The sequence below is a fragment of the Muscardinus avellanarius genome (assembly GCF_963383645.1).
Source record: "Muscardinus avellanarius genome assembly, chromosome: 1".
In the NCBI taxonomy this organism is placed as follows: domain Eukaryota; kingdom Metazoa; phylum Chordata; class Mammalia; order Rodentia; family Gliridae; genus Muscardinus; species Muscardinus avellanarius.
In genome coordinates this window covers 15,102,374-15,116,135 of record NC_137786.1, presented here as the reverse complement: position 1 = coordinate 15,116,135, position 13,762 = coordinate 15,102,374, and the positions used below count along the sequence as shown (strand labels likewise).

The 13,762-nt window shown below is 50.2% G+C and overlaps 1 protein-coding gene across 1 annotated transcript in view; it reads left to right on the top strand.

Moving 5' to 3' along the window:
* Window positions 1-11,836, top strand: part of MYO10 (myosin X) — a gene marked incomplete at both ends in the record, with an annotated part of 122,293 nt that extends 110,457 nt beyond the window's left edge. The window contains 7 exons of the mRNA XM_080709559.1: window positions 593-890; window positions 2,613-2,820; window positions 4,366-4,502; window positions 6,583-6,703; window positions 7,859-8,311; window positions 10,562-10,753; window positions 11,735-11,836. Of these exons, the coding sequence (XP_080565685.1) occupies window positions 593-890; window positions 2,613-2,820; window positions 4,366-4,502; window positions 6,583-6,703; window positions 7,859-8,311; window positions 10,562-10,753; window positions 11,735-11,836 (1,511 nt within the window). The remainder of the gene's footprint in view (window positions 1-592; window positions 891-2,612; window positions 2,821-4,365; window positions 4,503-6,582; window positions 6,704-7,858; window positions 8,312-10,561; window positions 10,754-11,734) is intronic.
* Between the last annotated feature and the right edge of the window lie 1,926 nt (window positions 11,837-13,762).

Genomic DNA, 13,762 nt, shown 5'->3' with positions numbered 1-13,762 from the left:
CATCATTACGTCGAGGAGCGTGTGTACCAGATGAACAGACCCTTAGTATTTCAAGGGCGGAACCTGTTTAGTTACAGACTAGCTTTTTAAGTAAGCATTTTATGTACTAAAAAGTTTAGTTTTATAACAAAATAGCATCCCTTCCCACTCTATGTTGTTTGTGTGTTTGTTTGTTTGGGAGGGCACTGGAAATGAGACCCAGGGGCATTCGACCTCCTAGCAACAGCCCAGCCCTATTTTTTTTACCCCCCCCCCCCCCCCGGTACTGGGGATGGATCCCAGGGGCATTCTTCCTTTCAGCTACACCCCCAGCCCTATGTTTTTATTCTTTATTTTAAAACAGGGTCTGAGGCTGGCCTTGCACCGCAATCCGCCTGGCTCAGCCTCCCGAATGCTGGGATTACAAGCGTGCGCCGCCGCGCCTGGCAGCCCTCTGTGTTGCTGCTTTGTTTAGCTGATTTGAGTGTACAGGGAGTAGGGTGGGCACTGCGTCAGGAAGTGACTGTTTATCTCCTTTCATCCTTTCCTCTTGTCTCCTCTTAAATTCTCTTTTCTCAGAACCCCTCATGTGATTTCTCTTTACTCTTCCCAGTGCTCAAGGACAAAGGCTACACAACCCTTCAGGATGAAGCCATAAAGATATTCAATTCCCTCCAGCAACTGGAATCCATGTCCGACCCCATCCCGATAATCCAGGGTATCCTGCAGACAGGGCACGACCTCCGGCCCCTGCGGGATGAGCTCTACTGCCAGCTCATTAAACAGACTAACAAAGTGCCCCATCCTGGCAGCGTGGGCAACCTGTACAGCTGGCAGATCCTTACGTGCCTGAGCTGTACCTTCCTGCCCAGCCGAGGGATTCTCAAGTATCTGAAGTTCCACTTGAAAAGGTAAAGTTAGGGGGCCGCGGGGCGCAGCAGCCGGGCTGCTTGCAGGGGAAGCCTGGGGTCCCGGTTCCAGTAACGAGCACCTACAGGGCAGGGACCTCAGGCCGACTCTTAGGACAGCACGGCAGGCTTCCAGAATGCCCGCCCGCTCTCTGCCAGGGACCAACTCGCTTTCCACGGCGGGTCCTGACGTGCAGGTGTCAAGCGCGTGCAGTTACCGCTGCTCTGCGTAAGCAGAAACACCACCCCGGAGAGTCGGCTTCAGGTAGACAGGTGGGAGCAGTTATGGCGAAGCTGTTTTTGTGACACCAGGGATTGAACCGAGGGACATTCCACCTCTGAGCTATACTCCCAGCCTGTTTTCTTTATTTTGAAACAGGGTCTTGGTAAGTTGCAGAGGGCCTCACTAAGTATCTGAGGCTGGCCGCAAACATTCGATCCTCTTGTCTCAGCCTCCCAAGTACTGGGATTACAGGTGTTTGCCACCACACCCAACTTCCAGAAATTGAAGAGTTCTCTTTTTTATTGATTGATTTATTTTGTATGTGCGGGGGTGCTGGGAATGGAACCCAGAGGCATTCTACCTTTCAGCGATACCCCAACCGTATTTTGTTTGAAAACAGGGTCTCTCTCGGTTGTTGATACCAATTAGTTTTTTGGGGGGATTTTTTGTTGTTTTTTTTTTTGTTGTTTGTTTGTTTGTTTTTGGTGGTACTTGGGTTCCTGGAAACCCTTCTACCTGCGAACTACACTCCCAGACCTATTATTGGGTCTCTTAAAGCCAGCGCAGCTGGCTTTGAACCTGTGCGATCCTCCTGTCTCCGCCTCCCAAGCACCGGGATTATAAGCGTGTGCCACCACGCCCGGCTTCAATTAGTTTTAAATAAGTGTCATTGTGTCACCCAGGCGTGGTGGCGCACGCTTGTAATCCCAGAATTTAGGAGGCTGAGACAGGAAGATCACGGTTTGTGGACAGCCTCAGCTGCTTAGGCCCTTTGCAACGAGACCCTATTTCAAAATAAAGAATAAAAAAACAGGGCTAGGATATAGCTTGAGCATGCTCCTGGGTTCCATCCCCAGTACTGCAAAAAAAAAAAAAAAGGATTATTGTGTCTATCTCTGAGGTTTACAACATAATGTTATGGGATACAGTCGATAGTAAAATGGTTATTTTAGGGAAGCAGATTAACATTTTTTTTTTTTTTTTTTTTTTTTTTTTTTGGTGGTACTGGGGATGGAACCCTTTTACCTCCGAGCTGCACTCCCAGACCTACTTTTATATTTTTTATTTGGAAACAGGGTCTCTTAAGCCAGCGCGGCTGGCTTCAAACCTGCGCGATCCTCCTGTCTCCGCCTCCCAAGCGCGGGGGATTGCAAGCGTGCGCCACCACGCCCGGCTGATCAACATTTTTGTCATCTCACATAGTTTTATATGTGAGACAAGGGCAATCAAAATCTAATTTTGGTTTCGATTGACTGTCAAACAGTTTCCACGTGACAATACGATGCTGATTCAGTACAGGGTGCTCCCAGTCCAACATTGGCTCTGTGTTCTCCCTGTTTGCCCTGAGCCTGCACAGATGAACTGGGCCCTGGCCCGGTCGCTGGTGTTCGCCCCCATCACCACTAGGGGGCGCGCACCGCCCTCGGCTGCACCTTCCATGGCCCTGCGCCCGAGGCCAAGCCAGCCGCCTCCAGCTACAATGAACCGTATTTGTCTTCTAGAATACGGGAACAGTTTCCAGGAACCGAGATGGAGAAATACGCCCTCTTCATCTACGAGTCGCTTAAGAAAACCAAATGCAGAGAGTTTGTGCCTTCCCGAGATGAGATCGAGGCTCTGATCCACAGACAGGAGATGACATCCACGGTGTACTGCCATGGCGGGGGCTCATGCAAGATCACCATCAACTCCCACACCACGGCTGGGGAGGTGAGGGCGTGCGCTGCTCGGTCGGCGCTCACACGTGCCGTCCAGCGGCCCTGTGGACCAGGACAGAGGTGGAACCCACACCCATCACATGCATGTAGAGATAAAAACATGTACTGAAGATGAGCAGAACCCGGTGTGGTCGCACAGGTCATAATCCCAGTACCCGGGAGGCTGAGAGGGGAGGCCCACAGGTGGAGGCCACCGCATGAGCACTTCGCAAGACCCTGTTTCTAAAGAAAAGATAGAATAGGTCTGGGGGTATGGCTCAGAGGTAGCGTGCCCCAGGTTTCAGGCCCTAGTATTATACACACACACACACACACACACACACACACACACACACGCGGAATGGAAACAGAGTTGAGCCCAGGACACAGTATCTGAGACACAGTCCTTCTAGTCTGAGAAGCGCCCCAGAATCCCATCGTGTGCCACTAGGAGTGGAATCCAGGACATCCTAGGAAGACGCTCTGCCACGGAGCTCCCTCTGTAAGGCCCCTCTCACACACTCTTTATTTTTTCTTCTTTTCTTTCTCTCTTCTTTCTTCTTTCTTTCATAGACTGGGGATTCGATTCGGGGGTGCTCAGTCATTGAGCAGCCTCCCTAACCCCCCACACCCCTCTCTCTGTTTTGTATTTTTTTCATTCCTTCTTTATTTCTTTGTGGAACTAGGGATTGGATCCAGGGGCGCTCTACCACCAAGCTGCAGCCCCGAGCCTTTTCATTTTATATTTTGAGACAGTGTCTCACTAAGTTGCTGAGGCTGTCCTCAAACTTGCAATCCTCCTGCCTTAGCCCCCAAGTAGTTGGGGTCGCAGGCATGTACCACCAAGCCCAGTTCACATTTTCTGCTTTAAATTTATTTACACAGCACTGTGAAATCCATTGACTAGGAGGAGGAACACGCGAAGACCCCTGAGCCTTCTTGTGTAGAAGCAACTTCCCTTACAACCACTCTCGTTCCTTGGAGTTTCTAAACTCTAAGAAGCCGGGCACGGTGGTGCACACTTGTAATCCCAGCATTCAGGGGCTGAGGCAGGAGGGTCACGGTTTGCAGACAGCCTCAGCTACTTAGGTCCCTTGAAACCCATTGAGACCCTGCTTCAAAATAAAGAACAAAAAATAGGGCTGGGGGTGTAGCTTGGATGTAGAATAGCCCTGGGTTCCATCCCCAGACCTGAAAAATAGATGACAGATAGATAGATGATAGATAGATAGGCAGGCAGGCAGGCAGATAGCCAGATAAATAAACTTATCAGACAAAAGATAGGACTTCAGTATTTCATCATTTTTCTGACTAGTATGAGTTTGAAAAACTTGAGCCCAGCATCTGTCCCTACCTACAAAGGGGCAAAACACCCTACATTGGTTTTTGGTAAGAAAGAGAGAAAACTAAATTGAAGAGGACAGGGGAAACAGCACCTCTGAGGCTGGAGTGACCACACAGGTGGCCACCCCCCAAGGCCACTCGGACCCTCACTCGTGCCAGCAGCCCCCCTGGCTTCTGGGAGCGCGTGTCGGAGCTGAGGCCCCCTGTCTTCCAGGTGGTGGAGAAGCTGATCAGGGGCCTCGCCATGGAGGACAGCCGGAACATGTTCGCCCTGTTTGAGTACAACGGGCAGGTCGACAAAGCCATCGAAAGCCGGACCATCGTCGCCGATGTTTTGGCCAAGTTCGAAAAGTAAGTTCTTCTCCCTAAAATCCCAGAAGAGGACCTAAGGGAAATTAGGAGCCAGGGCGAGAATTTGGGCCTCAGTTCATCCTGGGTTTGCTTTATTTGACCCGTGTTGAAGCCCGTTTCACTTTTCTCCTCCACTCCCTGGGTCTCTTGACTCCTTAGACGAAGCCACGGTCTCAAAGATGAATTTAGCTTATCTTAGACTCTTCATCCCATTTTTTTTATTGCTTATATTTATTGTCTTGAAATTTAATTTGTACTTTTTTTTGGTGGTACTGGGGATGGAACCCAGGGGCCTTCTACCTCCAGACCTATTTTATATTTTATTTGGAAACAGGGTGTCACTGAGTTTCTGAGAGCCTCACTAAGCGGCTGAGGCGGGCTTCGAACCTGCGACTTTCCTGTCTCAGCCTCCCAAGTACTGGGATTACAAGTGTGCGCCACCACGCCTGGCTCTAATGTGTCCTTTTTTATGTCATGAGCTTTGAAATTAGGCCAATAGACTCAAGCCAGCTTATAATCTCTTCAGACTACTTTGGATGACTGCCGTATAAGATCACCTATAGGACCACACCGATGGTATTTGATCTTTGACTCCGCATTCCCTAAGTGGTAGCATAGAAGATATTCCACTCGGTAAAAATGCAGCTGCCGTACAGGATATCCAGCGCTCATTGCCCGGTGTGCTGGCACACGCCTGTATTCCGAGTACTTGCAGGTTCATGGCCTGCCTCGGCAATGTAGTGAGACCAACTTTATGAGACTTGTTTCAGAATAAAAGTAAAATCAACGCCGGGCGTGGTGGCGCACGCTTGTCATCCCCGCGCTTGGGAGGCGGAGACAGGAGGATCGTGCAAGTTCGAAGCCAGCCTCGCTGGCTTAAGAGACCCTGTTTCCAAATTTTAAAAAATATAAAAAAATAGGTCTGGGAGTGTAGCCTGGAGGTAGAAGGGCTTCCAGGAACCCCAGTACCACCAAAAAAAAAAAAGTAAAATCAGTCTGCAGTCTGGGGGTGTAGCTCAGAGATAGAATGCCTCTGGATTCAACCCTCAGTACCAAAAAAACCCAAAACATACATACATACATACATACATACATATATGTGTGTGTGTGTGTGTGTGTGTGTGTGTGTGTGTGTAGACAGACTATGTGTACGAGATTGTGTGTATGTGTGTGACTGTAATCCATTTGAGGGTTGAGAAAAGGAATGAGGAGACACCTCTGCCTTCTTTCCTTTCTGTGGACTCAGCATCAGGCTTGGCTGGTCCTAATTAAACCGAAGTACTCAGAAAGTACTTAGTAGCCCAGTTTTGTGGGGTGTGTGTGTGTGTGTGTGTGTGTGTGTGTGTGTGTGTTGCTGGGGATTGAACTCTGGGGCATTCTAACCTTCGAGCTACATTCCCAACCCTATTATTTTATTCTTTATTTTGAAACAGGGTCTCACTGAGTTGCAAAGGGCCTCACTAAGTAGCTGAGGCTGGCCACAAACCACGACCCTCCTCTCTCAGCCTCCAGAATGCTGGGATTACAAGCGTACACCTCCATGCCCGGTTTACTGGCACACTTTAACTGAAGGCTCCCTGCCTGCTTCCTTAAGGTGAGACCAGGATAGCCGGGTGTGATGGTGAACGCTTGTAATCCCAGTACTTGGGAGGCTGAAACAGAAGGATCACAAGTTTGAGGACAGCCTCAGCAATGTAGCAAGACTCTCCGCAACCCAGTGAGACCCTGTTTCACACTAAAAAATAAAATAGGGCTGGGGATGTGGCTCAGAGGTAGAACTCTCCTGAGTTCACTCACTCTCTCTCTCACACACACACACACACACACACACACACACACACACACACACACTCTCTCTCTCTCTCTCTCTCTCTCTCTCGCCAGGATGAAGCTTTATATTTTCCCTCTGGTTAGATAAATATTGAGTAGTTCCGAGAAGCCCCCCAGTGGCTCCTCCCCTTCCCCTCGTCCGCCCCGCCGCCCTCCCCCCAGGGACGGTGCTGGCCTGGGGAGCCGGGGCCCTGGCGCTGGCTGAGGCCGGGGCGCCCCCCACCTCTGAACCTCGCGCTCCTCTCTGTAGACTGGCTGCGGCGTCGGAGGCCGGGGACTCGCCGTGGAAATTCTACTTCAAACTCTACTGCTTCCTGGACACAGACAACGTGCCGAAAGACAGCGTGGAGTTTGCGTTTATGTTTGAGCAGGTAAAGGGCACGTTGAAAAGCAGATCCTCTGCTGGCGAGCGGCAGCGAGACCGCTGCTGCACCTTGCGTCGTCAGGCCGGGTCTTAGAAACTGACCCTGGCGGTGCAAGGCCAGCTCTTTGTAGAGTGAAACTGGTATACATTTTATTGTTTATTTGCTTGGTGTTTTTGTTTTGTTTTGTTTGTAGAACTGAGGACTGATCCCAGGGCCTTCTACTTCTGAGCTACACCCCCAACTCCCTACTTTATTTTTATTTTGAAACAGAATCTTACTCAATTGCTGAGGCTGGGCTCAACCGTGCGATCCTCCTATCTCGGCCTCCCAAGCCAAGTGCTGGGATTACAGGCATGCTCCGCCATGCCTGACTCCTCCAACCCTTTTTTTTTTTTTTTTTTTTTTTGGTATGAAACAGGGTCTCGCCAGGTTGCTGAGAGTAGCTACGTTGCCAAGGCTGGCTTCAAATCTGTGATGTTCCTGTCTCTCCCTCTCGAGTACTGGGATTACAGGCGTGTGCCACCACACCTGCCTGGCTCATTTTACTTTTTGTTTTGAAATAGAGTTTCACTAAATTCCTGAAGGCCTTGCTAAATGGCTGAGGCTAGTCTCCGACCTGTGATCCCCCCGTCTCAGCCTCCCAAATACTGGAATTACAGGTGTACATCACCACTCCTGGCGTATTTGTTTATTTTTAGTAGTGGGAATGGAACCCTAGGGGATTCTACCTCTAATTTCTACCCCCAGCCCGATTTTTATTCTCGATTTTGAAACATGATCTCCCTAAATTGCAGAGGGCCTCACTAAGTATCTGAGGCCGGCCGCAGACCTGTGATCCTCCTGTCTCAGCCTCCCAAGCACTAAGATCACAAGTGTGTGCCACCACGCCCAGCTTACGCAGTTTATTTATACTCTCTGGCCACACACTGTTCTAGCTGGAGGAAGGGAGCCTGGGAGAGAGAGATCGTGGCATGTGTCAATGGTTTCGTGCAAGGGAGGATTGTCCGTCGAAAGCAGAAAGGAGGAGTTGGGTGCGGTATCATTCAGGGTTGTCAAGGAAGGTGGCATCTGAATGGGGCTTGATGGGGGGAGGGAGCGACTTCAGCGGGTGGGCGTCCAGGACCAAGTGCCCTGACCGCAGGGCCCTGTGGCCTCTTTCAGGCCCATGAAGCCGTCATCCACGGCCACCATCCGGCCCCTGAGGAAAACCTGCAGGTTCTGGCTGCGCTGCGGCTGCAGTACCTGCAGGGGGATTACAGCCTGCACGCCGCCGTCCCGCCCCTGGAGGAGGTGTACTCCCTGCAGAGGCTCAGGGCCCGCATCAGCCAGGCCACCAAGAGCTTCACGCCGTGCGAGCGGCTGGAGAAGAGGCGCACCAGCTTCCTGGAGGGCACGCTGCGGCGGAGCTTCCGCACCGGCGCGGCCGTGCGGCAGAAGGCCGAGGAGGAGCAGATGCTGGACATGTGGCTCAAGGAGGAGGTGTGCTCCGCCCGCGCCAGCGTCCTGGACAAGTGGAAGAAGTTCCAGGGGATGAGCCAGGAGCAGGCCATGGCCAAGTACATGGCCCTGATCAGGGAGTGGCCGGGCTACGGCTCCACGCTCTTCGACGTGGAGGTGAGAGCCCCCTGCGGGCCCGGCAGGGCAAGCGCAGGAGCAGGGAGCACGGCCAGGGTCCCGGCGGGAGGATGACAGGGGTCCCTGGTTCCCTCGCTCCTCCTGAGAGCCCCCGATTTTACCACAACACCCTGCCTTCCCACCAGCTTTTATTGCTACACTGTCTTAATACTAAGAATGAAGCCTAAATTAAATTAAGGTGTCTTTTTTGTGTGTGTGGTCTCGGGGATGGAACCCAGGGGCCTCTACCTCTGGGCTACGTCCGCAACCTCTTTTATATTTTATTTGGAAACGGTCTCACTAAGTTGCTGAGAGCCTAAGTAGCTGAAGCTGGCTTTGAACCTGTGCAATCTTCCTGTCTCAGCCTCCCAAGTGTAGGGATTACAAGTGTGCGCCACCACGCCCGGCCTAATGTGTCTTTTATTTTTGGTCCTGGAGGTTATGTACCCCCAGCCTTATTTTATTTATCTTGAAACAGGGTCTTGCTAAGCTACGGAGGCCAGCCTTGAACCTGCCGTCCTCTGGTCTCAGCCTCCCAAGTTCTAGGGATTACAGTATGAGCCATGCCCAGCTCATCTCATTTTTTTTTAAATTTTAATTTTTTATTGCTGCATTGCTGTTGTGCATCTTAATGGGGTATAAGTGATGCGCACATCACTCATTCAGCCTTTCCCGATCCCCACCCCATCCCTCCCTCTGTCCTCCCTCCTTCTCAGGTTTGGTTTAGTGATTGACCTTGATATGTTCTTATTTTTCTTTAGTAACTTTTATGGAAGCTATAGATCTAATTTTTCAACTGCAGATTAAAATCTGCACTTAAATTTTTAGAATTTTTAAAGAATTATATACACCATGTAGAAACCTTGGTTATACAGACTGTGTAGGCCTTATATCTAAAATGCTTGAGGCCGAAATTGTTTCGGAACCTGGAGCTTGTCAGATTTGCGGATGTTTGTAGAGACTTTAGCGGCTTAGCCTCCTGACTCTGAAACTCAAGATGCTCCTAAATCGGCATCTTTTTGAGCTTCGCGTCTGTGCTCAGAATGTTTCAGGTTTCACATTTCATCTTAGGAACGCCTTACCTCTGCTTGCCTTTCTGCTCCCCCTACCCTTTGGTACGGGGTATTGAACTCAGAGCCATTCTACCTCCACGTTAAAGCCCCCAACCCCTCTTCGTGTGTGTGTGTGTGTGTGTGTGTGTGTGTGTGTGTGTGTGTGTGTGTGTGTGTGTTTAATTTTGAAACAGGACCTCAGTTGCCAAGGGTCTTTCTGAGTTGCCGAGGCTGGCCTAGAACCTGCGACCCTCTCGTCTCGGCCTCCCATATTCCGGGGTTCCAGGCGTACGCCGCCACACCCAGCTCTTTTTGCTGTTTTCCCTCATGATTACTTGATTGATTGGAATAGTATCCAATGCAATGAAATTTTTATCTCATAATTTGAATTTATCCACCAACATCAACCCAGTTTTGATTTCACATCTTTTGAAGTAGTAGACTGTTGACTGAAAGATAATCTTACTAATGATCATAGAGGATCTTTGTGAAAACTGTGGGGTTTAGATCAGACCATACCTGCCTCTTTTTTTGTAAATAAAATTTCATTTTATTATAATTTTTTACTTTTTTTTGGTGCTGGGAGTTGAACCCAGGGGCATTCTACCACCAAGCTACACACCCAGTCCTATTTTTATTCTTTATTTTGAAATAGGAACTTACTAAGTTGCTAAGAGCCTCACTAGGTTGCTGAGGCTAGCCTCAAACCTTCGATCTAACTATCGCAGCTTCCCAAGTACTGGGATTAAACGCATGTTAGTATAAGCTGAGCTTAGCGGCACGCGCCTAATCCCAGTATTTGGGAAGCAAGACTGGAGGATCACAAGTTCAAGGCCAGCCATAGCAACTCAGTGAGACCCTGTTTAAAAATAAGATAAAGGCTGGGAGTATAGCTCAGAGGTAGAATGCCCCTGCTCCTGGGTTTAATCCCCAGTACTGCCCCCACCCCCAAAATAAAGTGGAGAGTCAGTGTAAGATGTTAGGCTCTGCTGGCTGGATTTTCCCACAGTAAAATTGTCAGAAGCCCATCAGATAGCTAAGGAGCCCCGTCTTTCCTGTGTTCAGTCTCTCCCGGCACCTGCACATTGCACGCACTGGTTTCTTGCAGGGCACTTGCTTCGGGCTCTGTCTGGCCGAAGCTGGACTTCGTGTGTCTGTTGCTTTCCAGTTAACCCCTTCTCTGACTCTCTGCCCCCAGTGCAAGGAAGGCGGCTTCCCCCAGGAGCTCTGGCTGGGCGTCAGCGCGGACGCCGTCTCTGTCTACAAGCGCGGTGAGGGGCGGCCCCTGGAAGTCTTCCAGTACGAGCACATCCTGTCTTTTGGGGCGCCTCTGGCCAACACGTACAAGATCGTGGTGGATGAGCGGGAGCTGCTCTTTGAGACCAGTGAGGTAAGAGGCCAAGTTCGCCCCTCACTCGCTCACGGCCCCGACCAAGGCCTTGTAAAAGCAGCACCCGGCTCGTTCCCTGGCGCCTCGAACAAGTCGGTTCATTTGAGTATCTATGTTTCCTGTATGAACGTGCAATAGGGTGGTCCCTCCTCCAACCTGAGGTTCCTGGGAAACCAGAAGCCTTCAGTATACCTTTGCAACAGAAGAAGCTTGGCTCTGTTACATCAGGGAGTCTTAAGCTTGGAGGACAGAAAGGGAAAGGGAAATGATATAGACGTCCATGAAAAAGCATACAGTTTGGCAGTAAAACCTTGCAGGAACTAGGATTAAAGCAGAGCATGCAGTGAGGGGCTCCACTCAGGAGGTAGCTGAGCGGCATGACCATCTGAGCATGGCTAATTCTAGATCCCAAAGTCACACAAAACAGCCTCGAAATATGTGTGCCATCAGTGGCCAACTTTAACAAATATAATGATAATTAAGAAGCCTGTCGAGGCCTCTGCAGAGGGAGCTGCCGGCAAGCGAGGACGGTACATAGGAAGGAGGCGCGCTGCTGCTCGTGAGGTAATAGAGGCGCTTTGGAGGCGCCGCAGGTAGACGAGGCTGACAGGTGTTCAGTGAGAGGGAAAGGGCCGGGCTTCCTTCACTGAGAGCCCCGGGGCCAGGCCGCAGGATTTAGTTGAAATTTAATAGACGAAAAACCGCCATGGAGTCCCAGGTGGTGGGATGGCAGTTGTCTTTTCTCACGAAAGAACCACCAGGCGGCCCACGCCATCTTTAGAAAAGTCTTAATTCACCTTCTCCCTGAGGAGGAAAGGGAAAGGTAGCTACGCTTGGCTTTGTGCAAGCCCCCGGCCCCCAGCTTGCGCGGGAAGCTGCTGCCTTGCGCGCAGAGGACACGGAGAGGATGCCGGTGTTGGGGCCGGGCACTCAGACCCGGCGGAGACTCGTGACCACGTGTCCATTCTGCCCCCACCCCAGGTAGTGGACGTGGCCAAGCTCATGAAGGCCTACATCAGCATGATCGTGAAGAAGCGCTACAGCACCTCGCGATCCGTGAGCAGCCAGGGCAGCTCCAGGTGAACGCGCGAGGCGTCCTGCCCGTCTGCACCGCCGCCTCGGCCCAGGCCAGCTCTGGCGCCCAGCCCGGCCGGAGGCTCGCCTCGCTGGAGGGAGTGCTCTCCGGGGGCCCGTTCGCCCTGTCCACGTCGGTGACCGTGTATTAAGCCCTCAACCCTCCAGTCTGCACAACTTCCAAAGCTTTACTGCTCTTCGATGACACATGCCTTAAAAAAGAGGAGAGAAGCCACACTGCCACCAAAGCAGCCAGAAGTGCCTTAACTCGCGGGAGCGACCGCGGACCTTAACTGTGCTACTGAGGGACGCGCCTCCATCACGCCGGCCCCGCACCTCCCTGCAGGGTGGGGGCCGCGGACGGTGCTCGCGGGACAGTGGGTTTTAGTTGGAGCGCTGCTGGCAGCCTTCCTCGTGGACCTGTTTTAACTTTTTTTTTTTTTTTTTTTGCTTTGTTTCATCTTTTAAGTGTCCGCTTGCCCAAGCACGCATGCATTCACAAACCCAACACTCTAATCATTGTCTCATGAGCATCAGACACAAAGGGAAGAGGATGTGCAATGGTGTAAACAGTCTGTCTGTATATTTTAATAGTTGAGAGTTAGAGTCTTCGATTGTTGCTTTATAAGGCGGTTTTATTAACAGGCCGGAATCCCGGATGTTCCTGTCTTTGCTGTATTTCAGAGAAAGAGAAAAAAAAAAAACAACACATTTTGACTCAGTTTGTTTTACGTGTAGCAAAGTCTGCGATCTGTGTCTGCTGTCTTACAAACAGATCTGCAGCAACAAGAGTCTGTATTTATAAACCACTCAAACTGCTGGCTCCGAGGTGGTTTTTGGAACAGTATGAAGTTATTTTGGAGTCTTTTATTTCTAAAAAAGAGTTAAGTTAAAAAGCATTTTTCTTCAAAGGTGAGTTTGCATCGCTCTGGATAGATTGATTACAGATATATAACCGTGTGGAAAGAGGAAGCTGCTCCTTTCCTGAACTCGGAAGGACCCTTATGCTAAGTGCCGAGGCTTTAATAACATGTGCACACACTTTATCTCGCGTTGATAGCAGTGGTCTGCACAAGGCACCTGTAAATAAGTCAGCATTTATGACCAGAAGAAAAATAATTCGGACTTGGACTTTTATTTTTGTATGGAAAAGTTATAAAGGCTTGGGCCTACTAAGTCTACCCATAATGAAAGACAAATGTTTTTGCCTTATCCCTTATGGACAGCTATGTGAAATTATCCTCTGTTGGCTCACAGAAAATCTGACAATAAAAAATATTAGCTAACATGCCCCGTGTGTCCTTTAGTAGGGTGGCTCTGAATAGCCTTGTGAGGGGTTTACTTTTTATTTGGCTATTTGGTTCTACCCTCAGTACCACAAAAAATTAATTAATCAATTATTCAAATACTAAAGATATAAAAGGACTTTCCTATCTTGGGAGGACAGTAGGGATGGACCCCAGGGACATTCTACCTCTGAGTGACACCCCCAACCCAGTTTTTATTCTTTATTTTGGAACAGAGTCCCACTGAGTTGCAAAGAGCCTCACGAAGTAGTATCCGAGGCTATCAGCAAATAACAATCCGCCTGTCTCAGCCTCCCAAATGCTGGGATTACAAACATGCGCCACCACGCCCAGCTAAAGGGACTCTTCAGAAATAAACCCCTAATCAGCAGAAGCAGCTTTTTTATTATTATTTTTCCCCTACCATTTCTTGGATATGGTTATGGTTTAGATTTACAATGTTCCCCTAGACCTTTCACCCCAGGCAAAAAGCCATGTTGGAGACAGGGTTTGGTTGCTAAGGAGATCCAGGGGGCCTGGCCTTTGGGACTATATACATCCCTTGCCCCAGATTCGAGCGCTCTCTGCTTCTGGCCTGCATCATATGAGAGTGGTACTTCCACTCATGTGCAGACCCTCTCTCTCCCCC